Raw genomic sequence first — 22,507 nt, 5'->3', positions numbered from 1 at the left:
CATTTTTTTACGAATTTCGCCAAAAAAGTCGCCATTCTAGATATGTGCGGCATATCCTAGTAATAAGAATTTCCACTGATGTGTACATTCAAAGCCCTTAAAGTATATTGACATTTCTCAATGCCAGGCGCATCGCCCCTTCACCATGGGAGTGCTTGGTGCACCTGGTTCTACGACCAGCCGCAAGATGTGCGCGGAGGCGCAAGTATGAAAGGATAAAACGCTCATCATACCCTTCCATCCCTGTCCGCTCGTTTCAAAGGTAAAAGTGTGGTAAACCTTAGGCGAAAGCCGCGAAGGCGTTGTTTGTAGACAGCTTTACATCCCCTCATATGAAAAAAAGGATTAACAGGTTTATTGAAAGTAGTAAGACAGAATTCTTACAGGTATCGTTCATTAGTGAGTCTTATACCTTTCAGTGTGAACTAATATGCTACCGGATGCCACTGACCCTTTCATATATAATCACTTATATCTACCCGCGTCAATCCAGTGCGTTATAATTGAACAGGTAGACATTGTAAAATGTTATATAGCAATTGTTTTCATTGCACACGTCCACCGATAACAGTAGAAAATGCCTGAATAAATATTTTTTATTGCACGAACACCCGTGTATCCGCCCATCTTCGCTATACGAGCTCGATTAGGGGATACTGCAGCGGTGAATAGGTCGCCAAGCTATTCAGAATAGTTGGAGCTTTGGCGGAACAAATGGCCGGAACACACGACTAACCCGTCATCTAGCCCCTTCAGAAGCGAAACTTTAGCGAAGCTCTGAAGCATCTAGATGAATCTAGATGAATTGAGTTAGAAGCATCTAGATTAATTGAGGAGATACACACGAGCTACAGGACGGACATACAGAACGGCGCGCAATGTGCACCTCAAAACCCAGAAAAATACAGAGAATAGTGCCGCTCATTCGTTGGGAAGGCACTGAGCTTAGGATGCATAACTCAGTGGAGACCTAAGCTGAAAATCGCCAAAAATTCGCCATGTCGCCATTCATAATTTCAGGTCGCCACGGGCCTCTCAAATTCGCCAATTTGGCGAAAAGTAGCCACCATTGGCAACCCTGGTTCTCGCGCACACAGTTCACACTCAAAACCAACACCAGTAGTGCCGTCTCTGCCAACACCCACCGCACCACGCAGAAATAAACGGCGGCCTGAACGCTACTCTGCCGCCACCTACTTATACACTTCAAGCCAAGTCAAGCCGGTTTTAAGCGGCTATATGGGTGAACCGAACGCTTTACCCCACCTACCGTCTCCTGCAACCCGCGCGCAGGAGACGCGGCCTTTTAACCTAAGGTTTCGACGAATTTAACCGACGCGCTCACTTCGACAGCGCTTTTGTATCGACATCACGTTTTCATGGCGACGCGCACGCGCATGTATTCGCGTTTGCTTGCTGTGTTGTCTTAGAACTGAAGTTTCGCAAAATGTATGTCTAGCTTTCACGTATCATTTACGCTTAGCTGCTCGATCAGTACCAGTCATGAGCCGAGACAAGAAAGTAAAGCGCTCAAAAACCGGTAACGATGTCTCCAACTCCGGTTCGGGGCCGGTAAGTTTGCGTCCCACATTCCCTAGAACTTGCGGTTTGACGCGTTTGTTGGAGTCACAGCTCTGAAATTCTTCTTTCCGGTGTGCTCGAGGTGCTATATACAGTGATATTTATTTATTTAATTTTTCTTTGAAGCTACGATGCGCATACTTTTCATAGCATTGCATTTGGCCGCTTCGCAATGTGAATTTAAACTCACACTCGGAGCTTTTATTGTATGATACAGACTGCTTGAAAGAAACAATATTAATGACTCTGTCATTTTGTACAAGAAGATCCTCAATGTGTTAGTTGTTACATTCATAAATGGTCAGCTTACGTTCTGATTTTTAGCCACAGTAAAAAGATACTTAATTAAGTTACATATTATTGGCATGCTTAACCATTTATATCTTGGTGTTTTTCGAGCAGCACGCAAGAGATTTCAGGCATCACTCGGGCTGCTAACAAAACTGGAGGATCCGGACACTGTTTAGGTTCTAGAATATACAGGTTCAGTGTTCGCCTATTTTGAATTGAAATCTTGTATTAATATGAGCAGTGTGCCATTGCATAAGCATAACTGGTAGCGAGTGCAATGCCCTGCTCAACAAAGAGGCGATAGCAACTCCCGAAGACACTCATGAAACTTCAGACTAACTAAGGATGGTGCACTTACAGAAATCAATTGTGGTGCGAACCACATCCAAATGAACTCTATAGACGTCAGACTCTGCCCAGGCGGCGCTGCGAAAAACACCACCACCAGCGCCCTCATCGTAGCCCTGGCACTAACTGGGTAGTGCAAAGAGAGCCGCCCGCAAGCGAATGTGCATAGGCCGCAATATAACCTTCCTCTTTCGTTGGTGTCGAGGCGCGGTTTCCTGAAAATCAAGGACCTGGAAAGCTTCTTCCGCCAATCCACGCTTCAGAAACAAAGGAAGCTGATCAAAGCGAACTGCGAGTACAATGCAAAATAAGTTTTAGTTATTCCCGCGTGCTGCAACTCGCAAGTACAAGCGAGCATCACACGACACCGAGTTCGAGGCAAGCCCTCCGACATCCGTTCTCTAGAGCCTAAAGGTGTTAAAATCGGGTATATACGTATGCCACAGCGATAAAGTGCCTACATACACGATCAATTTACTTAGCTATGCATCTTACGATCAGTGGTACAAAACTTGGTTCATCAGGGGCGAATGTCCCCGGCGATTTTCGCCTTTTCAGTTGCATTCTCCCTTAATTCATCTCTCGCTTCCTGTGCATTGGAGTGTTTTATTACGCATCCTCAAATGGTCTCTTGATGGTCGTCTTCCGTTTGTATGTACTGCAAATGGGGATACGTGCGTGTCCACTTTCGCGGGGTACAACCAAAGGCAAAACCGTGGCCTCCGAGATAGCTACGGCAACCGCGGAGGACACGGGCGAAACAAACCTGAAGGGGGTCACGACCAACATTCTGCGATTTACTTGTATGACGCACGTGGTGTTAGCTAGTTAGAACCAGAACTCTGAGACATACGTCTGCGATGCTGTGTTGTGACGACCAACTCGTCGCGGTGTGCGTATCACGCGTCTCCAGTCTGCCTCTAGCTGCTCACTTCGTGTTACACGACAAGCACCGCGGTCAGAGCCTCTTCTGAGCTTCATAGTCAAGGTTACCACGGTTTTGCATCAGGGCTACGCAAAACAACAGCAGAGCCACACATTCATGCCACCGGCTGTGGAGAACGCAGGTACTTCGCTTACCGAACACGCTCGCAAGGGCCCGTATCCAGCGCTCTCGCCTTTCTTCTTCGTACGACAACTATGGAAATCGGTAAAACTGAACGTTGTTATTCAGTCTTTTACGTCCGTGGCAATTCACAACGCAACAGTACGTCTTTTGCGGAGTTTCTTCGTAGCGTGCGGAGGGCTCTCGTCTGCTGCTGTTTTCGCCGTCGTTCAGGCGAATTATCCAGCAAGCACTTCACGACGGTTCGGTGGCGCGTCCGACTAGCGGAGAGCAATTCACAGCTCTCGTTCTGAGTGCTAAATGCGCAAACACACGCGATATTAAGCTCAATCGTTGTTTCGCACTCGCTAGTTGCACCTGGTCCCATAGCAAACTATGCGAGAGAGTCGGTCTATGCACTACTCAATACTTCTCCGACAGGTGGCGCCACACATCTTGGAAACTCCAGAGTCTGACGTCTATGTTCGACTCCTGAAAATTACAGAACCTGCTGTTGCAACCTTCAAACATCCTAATCATACTGCCTTCACGAAGGCTTTGCTGTTTTGCCCCAAATGCAAGGTGTATTAATTATGATTGCTTGAAGGAAAAACTGTAATTGCAGTTCAGCTATTGCAAAATTTGCGGGTGACTTGACTTTCTTCCATGATTTTGCATTGATTTTGCCAATGAAGCGCATTGCAATGTTTTGTTTTTTTACTTCGTTGCTCAGTTGTGCTGCATGCTAACCTGACAAGATGTGCTCAGAGTAGTGACGCTTGGTACATTCACTACTTTAATTTACTTTGTTACTTAAGTATGTTCAGCATGTTTTTTATTGTGCTCATGGTGGTTGTTACATTCACCTGTCTTATATGGACTGCCTAAAACACATTGACTGAATTTATTTCAAGTGGTGCACATCAAATCGCGTCACTCAGACAAGCACTCACCTTCTAGCAGGGATTGTAGCCGAGATCTTAAAAAAATTTCTGGTTACATGATTCTGTCGAATGTTTTGGGAGCAGGTGGGTTCAGTTTGGCTTTTCCTGGCTACAATTGGTTTCAGTCAAACAGACCTTTGAACCACTGGAAACTGGGTTAGCTGCATTAAAAAATAGTTTTAATTTGTCATCTAATTGCAACACATAACATAAACTGCCAAATTTTGCAAAAGTGTGCTCATAGCTAGTAAGCCTAGATGTTTTACTTGCCATCCATTCACCTTTTTTTTTATAACCTCGAGAGATATATTTTTCAGTCATGTTCTACAAACAATACTTAAAATGTAGTCATTTATTGAATTTGTGATGGAAAAAATTTGTTTCAGTACGTTAATATCAGTGTGTAAAACTGATGAGGTGATAAGTTGAAGGGAAAGCAAACTTGCATTCTGAAATAAGGCATTAAAAGGCGGCGCTGCATAATTTTACCGAAAAGAAATTTCGATGCTGCCACCTTCTTTTTCCTCTTCCAGCAGTGCCAGGCGCCAGTGCCACAAAAACAAACAAAAAAAAAAAAGTGGAGATCTTACTGATCTAAGACAATTACTTATTTTATATAGCTGACGGATAAATTTGTCTAAAAGCAAATCCTGTGTGGTTCCCTAAATAGTCACTGCTTGCATTCTGCTCGTATAAAGGCAGGTCATTGTTAATAAAGTTGTTACTGAAGAAACACGAGCTATCTTGACTTGTTTGGCTTGTGTGTGTGATTTTCATAAAATTTAATGGTTTCAGGTTCGCGGGTATGTTATAGCAGTGTTGTGTGGTCGCTTTGCGAGTGAAATTGCAGGGACTTGATTTGCTGGCACAGTTCCACTGACGGCATTTGTGGGCTCTGTTGTTGTGCAGAATCTCCATATGGACTACTTCCTGATAGAGGAGGAAGACTCAAAGACACGTGACCCCCAGGATGATGAGGCTGTCTTCCGCAGGATCTGCGGCGAGATTCAGGCGAACATGAAGAAGATACTGGAAATGAAACTGCAGCGTAGACCCGTGGTACGAGTGCCATACTTTGACCTGCGTTAACAGTGGTACCTCTCTCGGTGAACATTTCGCAGGGTGAATGAAGCTCCGAAAGAACTTGGAGGGAAAGTTGGTGCTTAGATTTACAGTGCTTACTTGTTTCTGGCATGAAAAGCGGAGAAAGAACTGAGAGGTATATGTCGGAAGCTTTGTGTATTAACAGAGAAAGGGCCTGTTCGTGTCATCGACGCATTTATCGCACTTTATTCAACAGAAACGTTTTTAACACGAAAGTGTTTTATGCCGGGGTCCACCAAGACTTCAGTGACGTATTTCCGTCACGGAAATGACGTCGAAAAAATTTACACGATCAGATCGCAAAGAAAAAACTTCCGTCATCGGGCATCGAACCCACGACTGCTCAGTCCGCAACAACAGATGCCGGGCACGTTATCCACTGCGCCACGGTCACAGACTCTGGAGGCTTTACAAACGCGCTTTTTATATCTACCACTTTCCCGGTCGGCGGGGTGGTGTTGCCCTCGGGGAGCAGTAAAGTAAAGTAATTCATCATTACTGTGGCCTCTGCGATTAACATCTGCAACGGGTTACACGTCCGTCCCATTCGGCGCGTTTTCAACAGAAGTTCAATTTTGTCAATGCCTTAACACATTGCGAGGTGGCGATCTTAGCGCAAGCGTCGTAAAAGCGTCGGCCTCGCTCATAGCATCACATTAATCCAAACCAAAAAGAGCTCTGCGACGCGCGCCTGCCTCACCTGGCTGCAACACCACGTTCCCCGCTCACGCGCTCGCCCCGAGAAAAATCGCAGTCGGGGGGCGGCACGACGCGCTATGCGTTTCCCTCTAGTCCGGCCGTGGTGTTCAATCACATTCAACATGCCGCGGGATGGCGACCAAGTTATGCGTCCAATATGCGACGCTCTTCTGGCTATCACACCTCGTTGTCTGATTACGCTTTCACCGTTAACTACTACAGCTACCACAAGGTTTTGTGTAATCATTTAACATCGGCGTTAGTCGTCGGGATGGAGATGTACCACCAATCATCAAAGTAGGTGCATCCACGTTAAACGGTGCATTATAATTAACTCGCTGAGTGAGCCTGGTTCCCCTGTACCATCTAGGACTTAGCTGCGCATACATACGCCGATGCATTTACTAGGCCCCCATTTTTACTTCACTCTTGGGCCACTCTTGTCTCTTCTTCCAATACGTTCTGAACGGAGCTGAGGGGCAAATGATGTTGGATCAGTTCTCCTGTTGTGATTGAATAAAAAAAAGGGGGGAGAGAGCACAGACGGGGTAGTCCTTTACAGAACTATTTGCTGCCTCATCTAGCTAAGTAAGACTGTCTGAACTTGGAAATGTTTTCAAAATTGCAGCTGAGTGAGGTATAAGCATTAATATAAGCAGGTCCCTTTTTCTTTGATCCTCCACTGCCTCAGTATGGATCTCAAACATCCACAAACTGTTTCACACATGTTTTTCTGTGAACCATGTTCCATTAATTAATCCATAACTTTACAACAGGAAAGAAGGGGAAACATGCACCATGGGTAAGCTTGTTGCAGAGTGATTCTAACCACCAAAAACAGATAGGTTCAATACATAAGGCAGCAAACTTGCTTACAAGTTGTAATTAAAAACTGTCTCTGTTTGTCTAAAATGAAACATAGATAAGAAAGTCTGTTTATTTTTTGCTGTTTGGCACCAAAGAAAATTGCGTTGCACTTGTTGGTCATACTGTTGTGCTCTGTATCATGGACCACAGGTGTTTCAAATCTTTCTCATGATTTATTGTGCTTGTGGTGTCGGCACCTTGGAGTACCATGTATATCTTGCTACCTCTCATGTTTAGTGATTGTTTGTACCTGTGCTTTGTGTTTTGAGTCTTTTCTGACAGTTTTGTCTTAGCATTGCAGTAATTGGGCTTAAGCAAACACCAACTACCCAATTACATGTCCTCCTTCAGCTTGCTTGTTAAGCCAATCAAAGCATGCATAACCCTGTACGTATCAACACAGCTTCAGGTCTGCCGAGAATGGCTAAAATTAAGGAAGCAGTATCTTTAACTGCCCTTGATAAGAGTGTGCAACACAGTCTCGTTGTTCATGGGCCACCTGCCTGAAAGTTCCTTAGATTTCCAAAACGCTTCCAAGTAGTCTGTGGTATGGCAACTTTGCAACTTCACGTTCATTCTGAAGAACTGCTGCTGTTACTACTGGGGCTAGTGCGTTGTTTTAATCTTCTTGTTCTATTCCTCTGGTCACTATGTGTCATCGTTCTCGCATTATTTTGCTCAGGCTGACGTTGAAAAACTTCGAGTGGAGACATCCTTGCTGTTCCTGGGACTGAAGAAAATCAATCGCCTGGACAAGCACCGACTCAAAGCGGCAAAGGATGCCGTCAATGAGGTAGTCTATTCCCCTCTTGGATCTTAATGGCACTGGCTGACAATGTCGTGGTTTAAATATCCGTTTTTAATGGATACTTTGTATTGTGTGCTTTGCTGGCAAAAAATGGCAGGTAGTGCCCTCGCCGGTCGGAGTAGCCTAGTTGCAGTCATGGCAGGCAGGTTTTCTATCACTCCCTTCTCTTCGTCAAGGCTCTGGGATGACTGTAAGATAAGCTAAGTTGGCACACCCCTCGTCATCATTATCTGACTGTGGAACTGCAGGGGATGGAAGACATTGATGTGCCTAAAGACAAAGAGATTGTGAACTATGGCATGACAACACAACACAGAGCCTGCTGTGTCGCTACCACGTATTCTGAGAAGGCTGTGGTATTGTTAAGCACCTGTTTGAATGGCCTAACATGCTGTAGACTACATGGCTCCCCTGGATGTACTAACCTGCTAAAGGCAGACAGTCTATTCTTGGCTTTGAGGTGAAGGCACCTCAAAGGCACAATTGCGCTTGAAGTGCTTGAGGTTCAAGTTGGTTTTTACTGAAACATGGACGTGAAATAACCCATTTTTTAATTTATATACAGTAGACTCTCGATAATTCAAACTGATAATTCAAACTTTCAGTTAATTCAAACAAATCTTAAATTTTTGGTTGGCCCACTATGTTTACAATGTATTTTAAAGCTGCTTAATTCAAACTGCCTCACTGCACAAATTCATTGAATTCAAACTTTTTGCTTGTCCATGTGTGGCAATATGTGCTGCCTTGTTGCTTCTAGCTGAACATTCACGTTTTTCTGTTACTAACAGGCGCAAATAAAGCTGATTGCCCGCCTACAAAACAGCCAAACTAGCCTAACCTTGCGCACCAATAATCTCGTGCTGACTGAGGGAAAAAAATACTGTACGGTCTGGCCTTGATCTATCGCATGCCAAACGTTTCTTAAACTCACTTTCTTTGCAGTATGCCATTCGAGAAAGCGTCCTAAGAATTAGAAGGGGCTAGCAACTGTCATGGGACGCAACACATTTCGTCGCTTAATTACACACCCGTGCGTGCCTTGTATAATAACAAGTACCAGTATTATCGCTGATGTCTAAAAAAATTACACCATCTCCCGCTAAAGGGGACCATGAGGCGATGCGAAGCCAGAGCACTTGCACGATCGTGTTCCGTTGGCGTTCGTTGGGCATGCTACCGACCTTGGGCAGGCTACCGACCTCGCGTCGTGGAACGCGAAGAGGAACACTACGCGCGTCGTGTCTTCTCTCTAGCCTGGCCATTAATTCTCACAGGGCTGAGAGCTGGGCTAGTTGGTGACTGATCATTATGCCTATATGGTTAGATAGCGCACTTTCGACGGGGACAGAAGAAACAGAAAGGACGAGTGTCGTGTCCTTTCTGTTTCTTTTGTCCCCGTCCAAAGTGCGCTACCTAACCGTATAGGCATAATGATCTCACAGGGCGAGCGGGGAACTTGGTCGACAGGCGCGCGAGAGGGGAGAGAGATAGGGGGAGGGGATGCGCATGGACTGGCACTCATCGCGGTGCTGCGCAGGAAAGAATTTCGGCATGTCGAGCCCGCATTTCAGAGGAGTCAACCGAAGCAAGCGCTGGACTGAACGCGCGCAGCGCTCTACCACTTGAAGGAGAGGAGACTAGAGGAGGAGAGTAGCGCATGCGCCGCAAGAGCAGAAGCGAGAACGCAGGAGAAGCTCAAGCAGGTGCTGGGAGAGAAGTGGAGAGAGTAACGCGCAGCTGTTGGAGAGAGGGAAGGAGGAGAGTTGCGCATGCGTGGTGTGAGTGCGGACTAGCACGCCGCGGGGCATACCCCCGAGCAAGAGATGCCTTCGCATCTAAAATTTTACTGGCAATCATGCAGAGCAGTCTGTGATGTTGCTGCAGCACCGAGAAACAATAGACATTGCAATGTTAGTTGGTGTGTTGCCCTGAGTCATATTTATGAGAACTTCTTAGAATTCAACTTCTGATAATTCAAATAAAATCCTGATGTCCCCTCAAGTTTGAATTACCGAGAGTCTACTGCACCATGATTAGTTCCTGAAAGCAGCATTCCTTATATATTTGGACAAGGTAAATATCCTCATGTTTGTCATGGTACTAATGACCACATTTTTTAAAGGCGAAAGCCTCAAGTGGCTCATGAGAAGCAGAATGTGACCGTCTGACGGTGTCCGCCGTCTGCGACAACACATACCAAAAGTCATGTCAGACGACCCATGTGGCACAGACAACCAGTGAAGAGGTTCCGTCACTTCGCTTCTCTCTGGCGAAACTCTTGCAGCAATACTCTCGCAATGTCATTCACTTTGTCTCAGCGAGATGGTGTGCTGTTAGAGCAGCATTAGGGTGTCTTGACGCTTGCGTTCTGTGCTTACCGAATTACCCACCGTGAATGTGGCCTCTTGTCAAGCTGCAGTCGTGAAAATAACGCTCAACTGGGGGCCACATCAATAACAGCAAGCATAATAATGGTTGAACCTGTCCATATGCCGCTTTATGCTCACCAGTGCTGCTACCACTGACACTCATTTTCGGTTGCAGAAGAAGCAGAAAGTGGACAACTTCCACCTCCAACTGCAGAACCTGACCTACGAGGTGATGCATCTGCAGAAAGAGGTGACCAAGTGCATGGAATTCAGGTGAGACATGTCTTCAGTGTTTCTTTTCCTTCAGCACTGCATTTGAAATGCAGTGCAAAGCTTATAGCTGCCTGGTTTGTATGTACAGTCGAGCCCAACTATATCGAACCCGTTTATATCAAATTATCCCTTATATCGAACAATTTCTAAACACGGTATATTTACATTGAGAATATATAGCAAAAGTTACTGTTACATCGAACGAAAATAGCAACGACAACCGATATATCAAACTCCATGTGCCTCAAAAGTGCCCCAGCAAGTTGGCTTTCCCTCGCGGTGGCGGGGAAAACTGCCGGCGCCACCCTAGAAAAAGTGGTTTAGACCCGACTGTGCACAGGCGAACACCCCCCTGCAAAAAATGATCCTGGCCTGCTTGCAGCGCTTACAGCCAATCAGAGGCCGTCGTGCTTTCTCCGAGGCGCAGAGGCGGTACAAGTGAGCGCCATTTTTTCTTTATGCTTGCGTGCCTGCTGCTGCCTCTTTTCCTCGAGTCCTCATTCAGCGTGGTCCGTGCTGGTGGTGTTGCCTGTTAGCGCTCTGTGAACTTTCTTGGCGCGCTGTCGTCATGGCTTCTGCAAAGAGGCAGACTTTGCCATTCGCCGCGAAACTCAAAATCATAAATCGAGTCGAGCGCGGTGAGAAGTCTGACGTCGCCGCCACGTACGGATCGACATTCGACGAGTTCGTCAGTGCGGACGATGATGTCGCCATCATGGGCCAGCTACAAGATGAGGGCTACATTGCAGACGTCGTGCCGACCACGAGCCAAAGCGACAGCAATAAGGAAATTGACGATGGCCCGTTGCCTACATCCTCCGAAGTGATTAGCGCACTTGCGTTGGTCCGGCGCTATTGCGTGAATATGGAAGGCTGCTCCCACTCGTTGGACAACGTGGAGGCGTGCGTGCTGTCGCAGGCAGCGAAGTCGTTGAAACAGAAGAAAATCCAGGACTATTTTGTTCCAGAGTAGGGAGTACTTTTCTTATAGGTATGTGCCTTTGTGTCATCAAATTTTATAGCGGGCCTATATCGAATTATGCCATATATCGAACTAATAAACGTTTTTTGGCGAGTTCGATATACCCGGGTTCAACTGTAGTATTACATGCAATCTGGCTGCATGCACCTGACTACGAGGGGCGTAGCCAGAAACTTTTTTTGGGAGGAGGGGGATGTACAATTGCTTCTTTATGTATGCTTGTGCTTGTGTTTGTATGTGTGCCTTCATATATACACATACAAAATTGAAAAATTTTGGGAAGGGGCTTGAACCCCCCCCCCCTCCCCAACTCCTACTCTGGCTACACTAATGCTGGCTGTGCCACTGGTGGTGCTCATCATGCAAACATTGTGAGATGGCTGGTTGCCGTCAGGTCGTTGATTCTTGTGCCCAGCATGAGTTGCCTTTCTCGTTGCTTCGTACCATAATGTCACACATAACATTAGGTCACCGTCCATCATTAGAGCACAACCTTGCCATCGCTGTCATTGTGTCACGCTCGACGATATGCAACCACGTTCCCCACACGACCCTTTATTGCCCGCGCCACATGTTCGACTGCTTGCGTTCCTCTCTGTCTGTCTTCTACCATTTTCCCGCACGCACATGCGCGCCCTCTCACTGTTCCCTTGACACTCGCGCCATCTAGTTTTCTCCCGGCAACTGCACACAGCCTCCGAGACCCGTACCCAACACACATGCACTCTTCACTCCCCTTCATATCTCACAATTGCTTTGTCCTTTCCGGGAAACTGTCAGCATACAGTACGTATATGTATCTCGTTATTGAACCTAGTTGTGAGTTGTTTATTCGTTTTCTGCAACTATTCTTGTGAAACTGTGCACAAAATATGACTGTAGGTGTGTCTGGAAAGGCAACTTTTGTCTGTCTGCATTTGAAGGTCCAGGGACGAGGAGATCGATCTGGTACCTGTGGAGGAGTTTCGCAGGGAGGCACCGGCGGAGGTTCTCAAGAAGGTGAGAGAATGCGCTGGCATTTTAATTTCTTTGTCAAGTTTGTCCTCGCCTTCCGGTCAAAGAAAACAAATAGTAATGCAGTACGAAGTAATGGACAATCTTGTCAGAAGCATTTCAGAGCATTTCATGCAGTGGAAATAAAGTAGGCATGGGCTAATGTTCGAGCGCTTCGAATGTTCGAACGAATATTGCAGTGTTCAGATTCGCTTCAAAGCGAATTTCATATTTCCGATATTTCGTAGTATTCGAAACGAATGAATAGGCACACCTTTTACCGCATGTAACACCCCCCCTCCCTGAAAAGGTGGTTTCACTGCAGCGTGGGGCTGCTGTGCCGCGAAACCACATGTTGAGGGGAAATTTGCACCGAAGTTGCACTTCAAGGTTAAATGTACACTGTACCTGCACCTCGACTAATCTTTTTTTAAATGTTTAAGAGCATGTTTATGGCCTTATATGCACTAAGTATAGCAGATTTTAAAACGTAATGTATCTTACCTCTTATAATTTGCACCCTACTGCTATTCCAGTCCTGCTACTAGTATTCAAAGTTGCTTCCACTCTGCTTCGAACCGAAAAAGTGACAAGCTTAGTTGTATTTGTTAAATATATTGTGCAAGTAGGTTGGGTCATGACCAAAATGCTCATTTTTCTTTGCATGGTATGTGAAATGTACTATTCGAACTATTCAATTTGAAGTTATTCGACCAAATCATTAGTTTCGATTTCCTTTCTAACCTCATATTTACCATTCGCCCATCCTTACAATAAAGCATTGTGGGAAGCTTGCCAATGTATCTGTACCTGTTTCATTGGCACTCCAGCCAAACATCACAAGCAGGGGCCATACAGGAGCAATGCAAAATGCCATAGCAGCAGATCTGAAGTATGTATGAGGGCCCCTTTATGTCCAAAAATGACAAGAGCAATTTTCGACAGCACAATAAGTGCTGGTGTGTGCTTTTTTGTCACTAGCTTGAGTTGGCTGGGCTGCAGCTGGCAAGCTATCCCTCAGTTCCATGTGATCACATCTATCGCATGGTTGTGCATTAGTAGTGCATTAGTATGTGATTCCAGTCCACTGTATCTGCTGCAAGCTGATGACGAGCAATTGAAACCAACTGGATACCATTTGCCGGTCTATTGAAGGCACCATGTTTCTGTTTCTTTTGCATAAACATAATCCTGACTTCTTATTTTTATTGCTTACGACTTCATTTTGTAACAAGGTTTCCCTGTGTGCAGCCACCAACTGGCTTGTGCACAGTAAATCGCTGTGCGTGCCGGTGGCCCGAGATTAACGGTGTTGTTGCCGTGTTGTCGTAAAATAAGCATAAAATGTTGTTTATGGTAATGCACCCCATTCAGTTTCGTACTCCTAGTTTAAACTTAATTCCAGTCGAAACTGTGCTCAGCCGGAAAATTGCTGAACAGCAATTGCTTGGAGTAACAGTGCCTCATGAGGCAGCCGCAGCAGTTCACGAGTGACTCCTCAGACATTGGATTTAGAACATGTTTCGTGCATAAAATTATTCGTGAAAAATTGCTGCCAACTGTCGTTTTGGACAAAGTGACACTCGCAAAATAGTTTTCAACTCTGCAACGACTCTGCAAAACAGTTTTTTTCTTGCCACTGTGATTCCCAGGACCTGACCGATGCTGACCCACACCAGCTGACCCTGGCAAGGCTGCAGTGGGAGCTTGTACAAAGAAAAGAGTAAGTCCAACTTGAAGCACATGGAGGACGATTTCATTGGAGTCAGCGGCTTGCCTTGAAGTAGTGGTCCCACACTCAGTTTATGTGCTGGGCCTTGACTTGTAACTGTATGTGGTCTGTGACACCCAGTACGCAGCCTTTGTAGAGCTGGCTGTATTGTAAGTATATGAGCATGCACTGGTGACATGCCATCCCGTGTGGGGCCGCACACCAAAAAACGTGGCATCACGGTTACCCTATTCAGCAGGTACAGAATGCAGGGACGGCTTCATGCAAGGTGCTGCCATTTCGGGCAGGCACGTAGCAAGGATTTTTTTCATCGGGGGGGGGGGGGGGCTTACCTTGCCTACGTGTCTGATTTCGGGGGCATCTCCAATCTATTTAGCAAAGCAGAGCTTTTCAACAAAGTGTTCCGAACAAAGAAAACCACAATTTTCAGGCATATTTTTAATCACAATGGTTGTGCAGCGTGACTGCCTCTCAAAAAGGTATGACTATTGCCTGACTGTGCCCGCACCTTTATTTCATGTAGTCGTGGCGGTATCAAGTTGTGACTGAACTTATTTGTACACCATTTTTAAATGCAGTCTCTTTAGTGCTAGCAATACTCTTCACTTATCGCTACTGTCTCACCTCTGGCTTCTTTTTCATGTTATACATTTGCTCTAAGCAAATCATGTAGAAAAATAGTATCTGGTGCAGTTAATATCACATCGTGTGTTAAGTGCGCTATTCTGCACGACCGCTAGTGCAGTTGTTAGTGAAAAAGAATCTATAAATTTGTTATTTTACTTTAATTTCTGCCCTAAAATGGCATTGTACTTGTTGCTTTTAGCACCCAGGTGGATTTAAAGGGACTGTCTACCACTCAGAAAAATTTTTAAGATTGTGATGAAAATGAGAAGGTTGTTTGTCACATTGGCAGTAACGAGCATTCTTTTTTCGAATAAAAAATTTATTATATTATTTTTTATTTGGCTTTGAATGTCGTGAAAGTATGACCGCTAGCATCACCCAACAGCGGTGTGGATCGATCTATTGGTAGGAGCAAAAAACTCTCGCAGGTAGACACTTATCTTGTTGAAAACAAATATATGTATAACTTAAAATTGTACTTTGTGCACTTTTGGCAGCTTTCCTTTGCATCAGAATTTTTGCTTTTTTTCTCATGCGTTCAAAGAGGCGCCCGCGGGCGCTGCCGGCAATGCATTCGCCTGCCGGTTTACAGCAGAGAAACGCGAGCACGGCATCAGGCGCCACTCATAAAAAAAAGGCGCCTTGCACAAAGAGCAGCGCGAACTGACTTCAGGAAATTTTTGAACCATGCCCGTGAGTCCCCATACCAGTATTCACTGAGGTTCTACATTGAAGAAGGTTTTGCCTTCAGGTTCCGTTTCGTCAAGGCGTCCATGTTGGCTGTCATGTCGCATATGCAATACAGAACACCTAAACATAACTGAAAACAGCAGGGACCTTCTGTTCTTCTGTGAAGCACGTCTCGTGTTCATTTTAGTTGCATATTTGGCATGAGTGGAACCACTGCAGTTCGTTTCACAACGCCGGCATACCACTGTTGCTAGAACAGACCAAGTTTTCCACTCGACTGCAGTGGCTTTTCAGGCTGACTAAACAAAGCTGGAGAGACTGGTAATAATACTTTATTGGACAGCTTGTGGGTGCTCTAAACGACCACTACGGTATTTGTTTTATTAATAAACAAAACCTAATGAAGCCTGCAAAAACTACATGTGTTTCCAGTTTTCGACTTTCACCAGCACTACAATTGTCATCGCGTCCACCAACCAGTGTTGTGGGCGTCCCTACACCAATGGAAGAAGACCAAACACAGATAGAAAAGTTCTATTTTAAAAATTTCTGGTAACTTTCCAGAGAAACCGCTACAAGGTTGGACACTTCAGACTGTACGCTTTCTATTGCGATACAAAACAGAAAAGTGATGAAGGACAGTAGACAGTCCCTTTAAGATCTAAGTGGTAAAGTCTTGATTTGCTGTCCCTTTGATGGACGCTTCTGGCTTGGTTATAATTCACTCTCATGAGCTTCAACTGTGTATCCACATTGCTAGCAGTGCAGGCAACCTCAACTGTGGACAGTGCACACAACTGATCATGTGCTGTTTTGTAGATCCTCTAATTTTGAGGCAGTCACTGGCATTAATTGAAAACCATTTATCGCCTGAAAGAGTTGCATCCATTGCCAAAGTGCTAATCAGATAATGAAGGCAGTTGTGAGTGTTATTAAAAAATAAACTTAATCTAATTTTAAGGATGGACTGCTGCGTGCATGCACACAATTGTGCTCCACATAAAAGTAATCATCATTCTATTCTTTTAGTTACCTTTCCTCTGTTAACCAGCGCCGAGTAGCTGTTGTTGATTCTTTGATCCAAACAAGGTTGTTGGCTTCTTTCTCTCTCTCTCTAGAAATTGGCCCCGCCACAGTGGTCTAGTGGTTACGGCACTTGACTGCTGACCCGAAGGTCACGGGATCGAATCCCGGCCGCGGCGGCTGCATTTTCAATGGCAGCGAAATGTTTGAGGCCCGTGTACTTTGATTTACGTGCACGTTGAAGAACCCCAGGCGGTCAAAATTTCCGGAGCCCTCCACTACGACACCTTTCATAACCACATCGTGGTTTTGGGACGTTAAACCCGAGATATTATTATCTCTAGAAATTTGAGTTGTCCATGGTGCATATCTAGTTAAAGGGGCCCTGCAACACTTTTTGAGCATGGTCAGAAAACGCTGTTGATCGGTAGTCGAGGCTTCTGAGAACACGTAAGCCAAACATTATAGCGCAGCACGCGGCCTGGAATTTACAGTTGATTTTCAAAGTCAGTTAGAAATAGCTTGCTCTTGTCTCAACAAATGGTTCCATAATCCAAAATGACCACACCATAAACACGAAGTCCACGACCATTGTCTAATTTGAGCATCGTGAGCTGTATAGGTACCACGGCCGCTGCGGGATGCCACGACGTGCTCGCGCTGCACTCTATAGTGGTAGAATTATACAGTAACAGTATAGAATTACACGAGTGCAGTTGCGATCACACTGAAAGTTCAAAGAAAAACAAAGAAAAGAAGGTGCTGAAGGTCATAATGCACGCTGACGAATGGACATAGCTTTTTGCCCCCTTGTCATTCCCCCTGCATAGTGCATAGCTTTCAGTGCACTCGCTGGTACAAAAGGAAAAAGAAAGCACTTAAAGCTGCTCGTACTTAACGGATTCTAAAAATTTGTATGGCGGTTGATTCGTGAGGCAATAAACGCTTCAATAAGTCAGTCGATGGTTGCTTGGAAAAGGTTTACAGGACCCCTTTAAGACAAACAGGGTAAGCGGCTGACCGAGGTGTGCCGTGCCTTCTGTTGCCCAGGCTGTCCCAGAAGCTGCGGGGCCTGGAGTCCTTGCGCGAGCAGTACGACCGCGAAATTGAGCGCAAGCGCGAGTGCCTGTCCGGCATCCAGCCAACACTGCAGGCAGTGCTGGAGGCAGCGCAACCCCTGCAAGCCGACCTGGGCCTGCCTCTGCAGGCCCACCAGGGGGAGCACGCCAACGCCCAGTACCTGTCGAGGCCCCTGTACGTGCTGTACGTCCAGGCGGCCGCCTACCAGCATGCCTACGGTGAGTTCTGGTCACGGGGCTGCTGCCCTCTCAGTTGCGGATTTTACAGTGTTGCCACTGACTGTTATAAGTAGGGGAGGTCTTGATCTGGTGGTTGACAGATGCGACATTGTTGTGGCAGTGAAGAATACAGCAACCAACAAAGCATAACTTTCAATACACCGAGGTAATCCAAGTAAGGCAGATGTTCAGGACAAGGTTTAAGCTTGAAAAGATGAAAAATGCTTGAACACGGAATGTCGCTGGAGCCAACGTTTCGTTAAGCGGTCTTGTCTTCTTCGAGCCTTCAAGAAAATGAGACCACTTCATGTTGTCTCCAGCAACACCTCGTGTTCCAGAATTTTTCATCAATACACCAAGGCGCAGGTTGCACCCAGCAACAACATATTTAAAAGCTTTAATCGGCAAAACCTGATCACAGTGAAAAATAGACGGATATGTGTGTCGGTATTGGGTGTATCACTCCTAGAGAATTAAAAAATCTAGGTGGATTATATGCTAAATTTTAAAAATTCTGTGCCTTTCTCAGGGCCGGATTAAATGTGCGGAGGGCCCGGTTCAAAAAAATAAGGGGGGCCCCTCGCCCCGCCCCCTTTCTTTCCCGCTTTGTCACCTGGTCATGCTTGAGGCTTGACGATTTTTAGATTTAGCTGCAAAGAACACAAACCACATTTATTCTAAGCCTCTCCGGAGTGTGTAATATCACCTGGGCGTTTTCTTTCTTGCGGAGCACGTGGAGAGATTGTCATCGTAATAATTAACTATATCAGGAGACACATGGACAGCATTAAGATTTGTCTGGTTCCTTGGATCATACTGAAAGAAGACTAAACTCTGCGAGAAGTTAAGATGAAAAGAAGGAATGCATACGACAGTGCAGTCCAAGCGCCGTGTGTGTTTCTTCCATTCGTCTTAATCTATAGCGTTGTTTACCCTTATTTCAAGAGAGGACATCTTCCCTCGAAAATCAGGGAGCGCCTTTGTGAAAAATAGCTTCCTCTATCTGCTTCAGCTTCACTGATTCAGTAGCGCACGCTTCGGTTGCCTGCGTGCGAGCACTGCCGAAGTTGACAGGTGGGCCTTTTTCAGAAACTGTTCGCACGTACTTACAGTAAATACGCTACCAGTCGTCTAGCTACTTTTGATTTCATGCAACAACACACATTTAAGCTCTTCTAAGGCAGCATTTCAATATAGTGCTATTATGCATATTGTATATGCCTACTGATCCCAACAAGTAATACAGATGGTTTAAAATTAAAATATCTTCAATATGGGAAGGGGGTGGGCCAAATCTTTCGGAAAAGGTGGCGCCTATAAAAAATGAGATCCGTGTAGAACTTTCACAAAAGCGTTTTCAATAAGACTCGAAAAACGACCACACATATTTTCATTTATGCACAAATCGGTCGCTTTTAAACATGTAATAGGGTTACATTTTTGCCGGCAATATTCACTTTCATAGGGCTATAGGAGAAGGAAACACATTCATTGCACACATCTCTTCTGCGTTTAAATGCGGAATATCTTGATATTTTTACGAAATATTTCTTCTTAAACACAGTGTACAAAATTGGTGAACTCTTTCGCAGAAATGCAACCTTGAAATGGGGCGTGTATACCTATTAACATGTTCTCTGTTTTCATTATTCTTTTAAGTAGAGAAAGAAGGTATGTACGTTTCTACAAGCGTTTTCGTGTCTTTTGCTGAGACAGTTTGTTGATCAGCTCTTCAACATTTACCCTCCTAAGAACCTCCGTCTCTACGCTCAGCAGTGACAAATCACTGAGGCGGCTGTCGGTCATCGTTGATCGAAGCCTGTTTTTGATCAATTTCAGTTTGCTGAATGATCGTTCACCAGTGCAATTTGTGACCATTAAGCAAAAAAAAAAATTCTAAGAGCCACATGGACATCAGGGCAAGAACCTTCAAGCTTTTCACGAATTAGAAGTTCAAAAGTGTTAAAAGAAGTTCAAAAGTGATGGTCAGTTGAAGACCCCCACCACAACGCTCAAGCAATCGCAGTGAGGGTCTGCTGGCGGCCAGATAGTGGATATATGTTGTAGATATTTCCTGCGCACAACCTTTACCAAGTGATGGTCTCTTAAGTTTCCCTATATAACCACCAAGCAGGAATTAAGACAGAACGGCAATGCCAGAAGCGAAGAATCGAACCATTACTCCTTCGGAGTCCTGGCATAATCAGGAAGTTCCGTACCATACAAATATTTCATGGTACGTTGTTTACACTATAATCAAGCATACTATAGCATACCTATGCGTCAGCTTCATACCGGTTATTTTCATTCAGCGCATTAAACGATATTTCAAACAGGAACCACTCTCTATGCGCCTTCGCATTGCGTGTTGGACCGTAGCTGCTAAAATCCTCATCAGGCTGCTCTATGAGTCCATCCGCTGGATCAGCTCCTTCCCTCTACACGATGCATGGTCTTGGGCGAGTAAAAGGTTTTTACCACAGACTGCAGAACTGTGAGCTGACTTCAAGATTATGCACGTTATGCAACGAACAACCTCTTAGAAGCATGTATATTGATTATTGAAATAGACAATCTGTTTCTATCAGGGGAATCCAGCAGGAGGGTTAAACTTTTTCGAACAAAACAACGAAGTCGGCCATTTTTTATGGCCCTTGGGGGGCCCCCTAAAACCGGAGGGCCCGGTTCATTTGAACCCTTTGAACCCTGGATAATCCGCCCCTGGCCTTTCTGTACCTTTCTGTACCTTTCATCAAAATTATGTGTCACCTCTGTGCCGCGTTCGACACAGTTTCTCTGGTCATCCACCTCCACCAAGTAGAATGACTCATGAATTTTTCTCTTTTTTTTCTTTTCTTTCTTTCTCCTCCCCCTTTTTTTTGTTTCTTTAATTATCGCACCATGGGCTGTCTGGCAGGTGATTGCTTTGAGGTTGGCATGGAAGGCAGCGTGGAGGAATCCAAGGCACTTCTTGAAACGACGCAAGAGAAACAAGGTAAGTATGCACGTGTATTTAGAAGGTTGCATGCCATTGTAAGAGACTGCTTTGCTTCGTTAATGATCTGCAGCTGCCAGGCGTTTCGAACTAATTGAAAGCCTAATATTGTTAATGCATTGATTACTGTTTATCTTGGGTATCAAATTTGTAGTAATTCATAACAGAATAGTTCATATAATGTATGAGGGGCCTTGATACTGCAGAGAATTTTTAATGGCATTTATACAACTGACAATAAATGATAATTAGCAAGTGAACGTGCCAGCATGGTGTCACCTCTGGTTCACTGTTGCCCATTCAGAGCCAGGATCTTATGTATTATGATCATTTCTGATTCACACCCTGTCAATGTATAGCATTAGTATTTGTTGCCTGTGTTGGAGAACCTTGGCAAACTGTTTCACCCGTGCCACTGTTATTTTGTTCGCTAGCCAGTTTTGTTAATGTTAGCTACAGTTGTCAACAGCAGAGCTAGAACAGAGCTGAAGCAGTAGTGCCAGTAGTGGCGCGAGGTGCTACATTTGATGCTCTGGGAAATATTTTTTAATGCTGCAGTACAACTGTGATTCCTTGTTCAGAGGGCTTGGTGGACTTGTTTGTCTCTCGCTTGCCAACATTCGATGTTTACTGTGCTGCTTCACTTGTCTGCATAGGTAGACATACGTGCCCACTCACGTGTACATGGTGGCTCTTTATGACGAGGAACACATGAGTGCGGGCCTGTTTTCTGCAGTGGCTGCTTGAAGCGCCAGCAAGTTGCAGCAAGATGAAGTACATCTGCTTTTCGTATTATCGCTTGACGACCAGAACGACCGTCTAGTGGAGAAGTCTATCTGGAAGATGTATCGGCTGTGCCGAGTTATTCCTCTCACTATAGATTACACCGAAAGCGTACGAACTTCCTGTTGCTGCCTGTTGTCGGCGCTCTAAGCAATCGTCGCAGAGCACAGGTCACATGCTCACATGTTTCCTTTCATAAAGGACCACCCTGTACTTCATACTCGCCCCACCTACATTCCTCAGGAACTACATAAAGCGTCAGTGAGTGACAAAAAGTGCGGGTTAATGTGGGTTTGGAACAGGGATGAGTGCGGAAAGAACGGAGGGCCACTTAACACGAGCGCGATTAAATCTAAGTAACGCTTATTTCAGGTGGACATGATTGTGAATGTGGGTTGCTGTCAGTGAGCCTAGGTGTGTAATGAGTATGTGTGTAAGTGCAAATAGGAGTGGACGCGATCATCTGCTTGTGCAGATGCTAGTATACATGTGACTTGGAAGTGATTATTCACAGCCTGAGGGCTGGTGAGTGTGAGTGGCGTGAGTAGGAATGTGAGCGAGTGCTAATGAGTGCGAGTTGTGTGGGAGCACTTAGCTTGCCAAACTGTTAGTGACTGAGTGTGATTGACCATTCTTTTACTATTCTGCCAATCACTCGTTGCCTGATTCGTTAGCAGAAATTGGAGACGTCTTGATTTTTTTTTTCTTTTTCATGACAATCTCCCTGACAACAGAGGAGGACAGTGGAGAATCGGACCAGGAGGAATCAAATAAGGGAGTGAGTTGGCTGCTCTCGATCTCTTCTAGCCAGTTATAACATTGATACGTGAAAATTTTAGGCTTTGAAACCTGTCGCAAAATATAGTGAGGCCTGCCATCCTGACAAAAGTTGTCGACGAACAAGAACACACCTTATCGTGTGGCCATGTATCTCTTGGAAAATACTGTAGTCCAAACATTTGATTTTCTGACAGGTTGACACGTGCAAAGAAGCCTGCATGCATCAATGCATCAGTGAAGCACGTTGTTGAGATCTGCTCCTCCAGGCACCA

General features: G+C 45.3%; 1 protein-coding gene across 1 annotated transcript; it reads left to right on the top strand.

Annotated features, from left to right (window-relative positions):
* Positions 1-1,368: 1,368 nt before the first annotated feature.
* LOC119377640 (THO complex subunit 5 homolog) lies at positions 1,369-22,233 on the top strand (the record flags this gene model as incomplete). The annotated part of the gene is made up of 9 exons (XM_037647019.2): positions 1,369-1,572; positions 5,119-5,268; positions 7,562-7,672; positions 10,235-10,332; positions 12,238-12,313; positions 13,960-14,030; positions 17,430-17,677; positions 20,595-20,672; positions 22,190-22,233. Coding segments are annotated over exons 1-9 (945 nt in total), but the record flags the coding sequence as incomplete, so codon positions are not given.
* Between the last annotated feature and the right edge of the window lie 274 nt (positions 22,234-22,507).

The sequence above is a fragment of the Rhipicephalus sanguineus genome, unplaced genomic scaffold (genome assembly GCF_013339695.2).
Source record: "Rhipicephalus sanguineus isolate Rsan-2018 unplaced genomic scaffold, BIME_Rsan_1.4 Seq526, whole genome shotgun sequence".
Classification (NCBI taxonomy): Eukaryota; Metazoa; Arthropoda; class Arachnida; order Ixodida; family Ixodidae; genus Rhipicephalus; species Rhipicephalus sanguineus.
The sequence above is the reverse complement of the archived record's forward strand: the minus strand, read 5'-3'. Positions and strand labels throughout refer to the sequence as shown.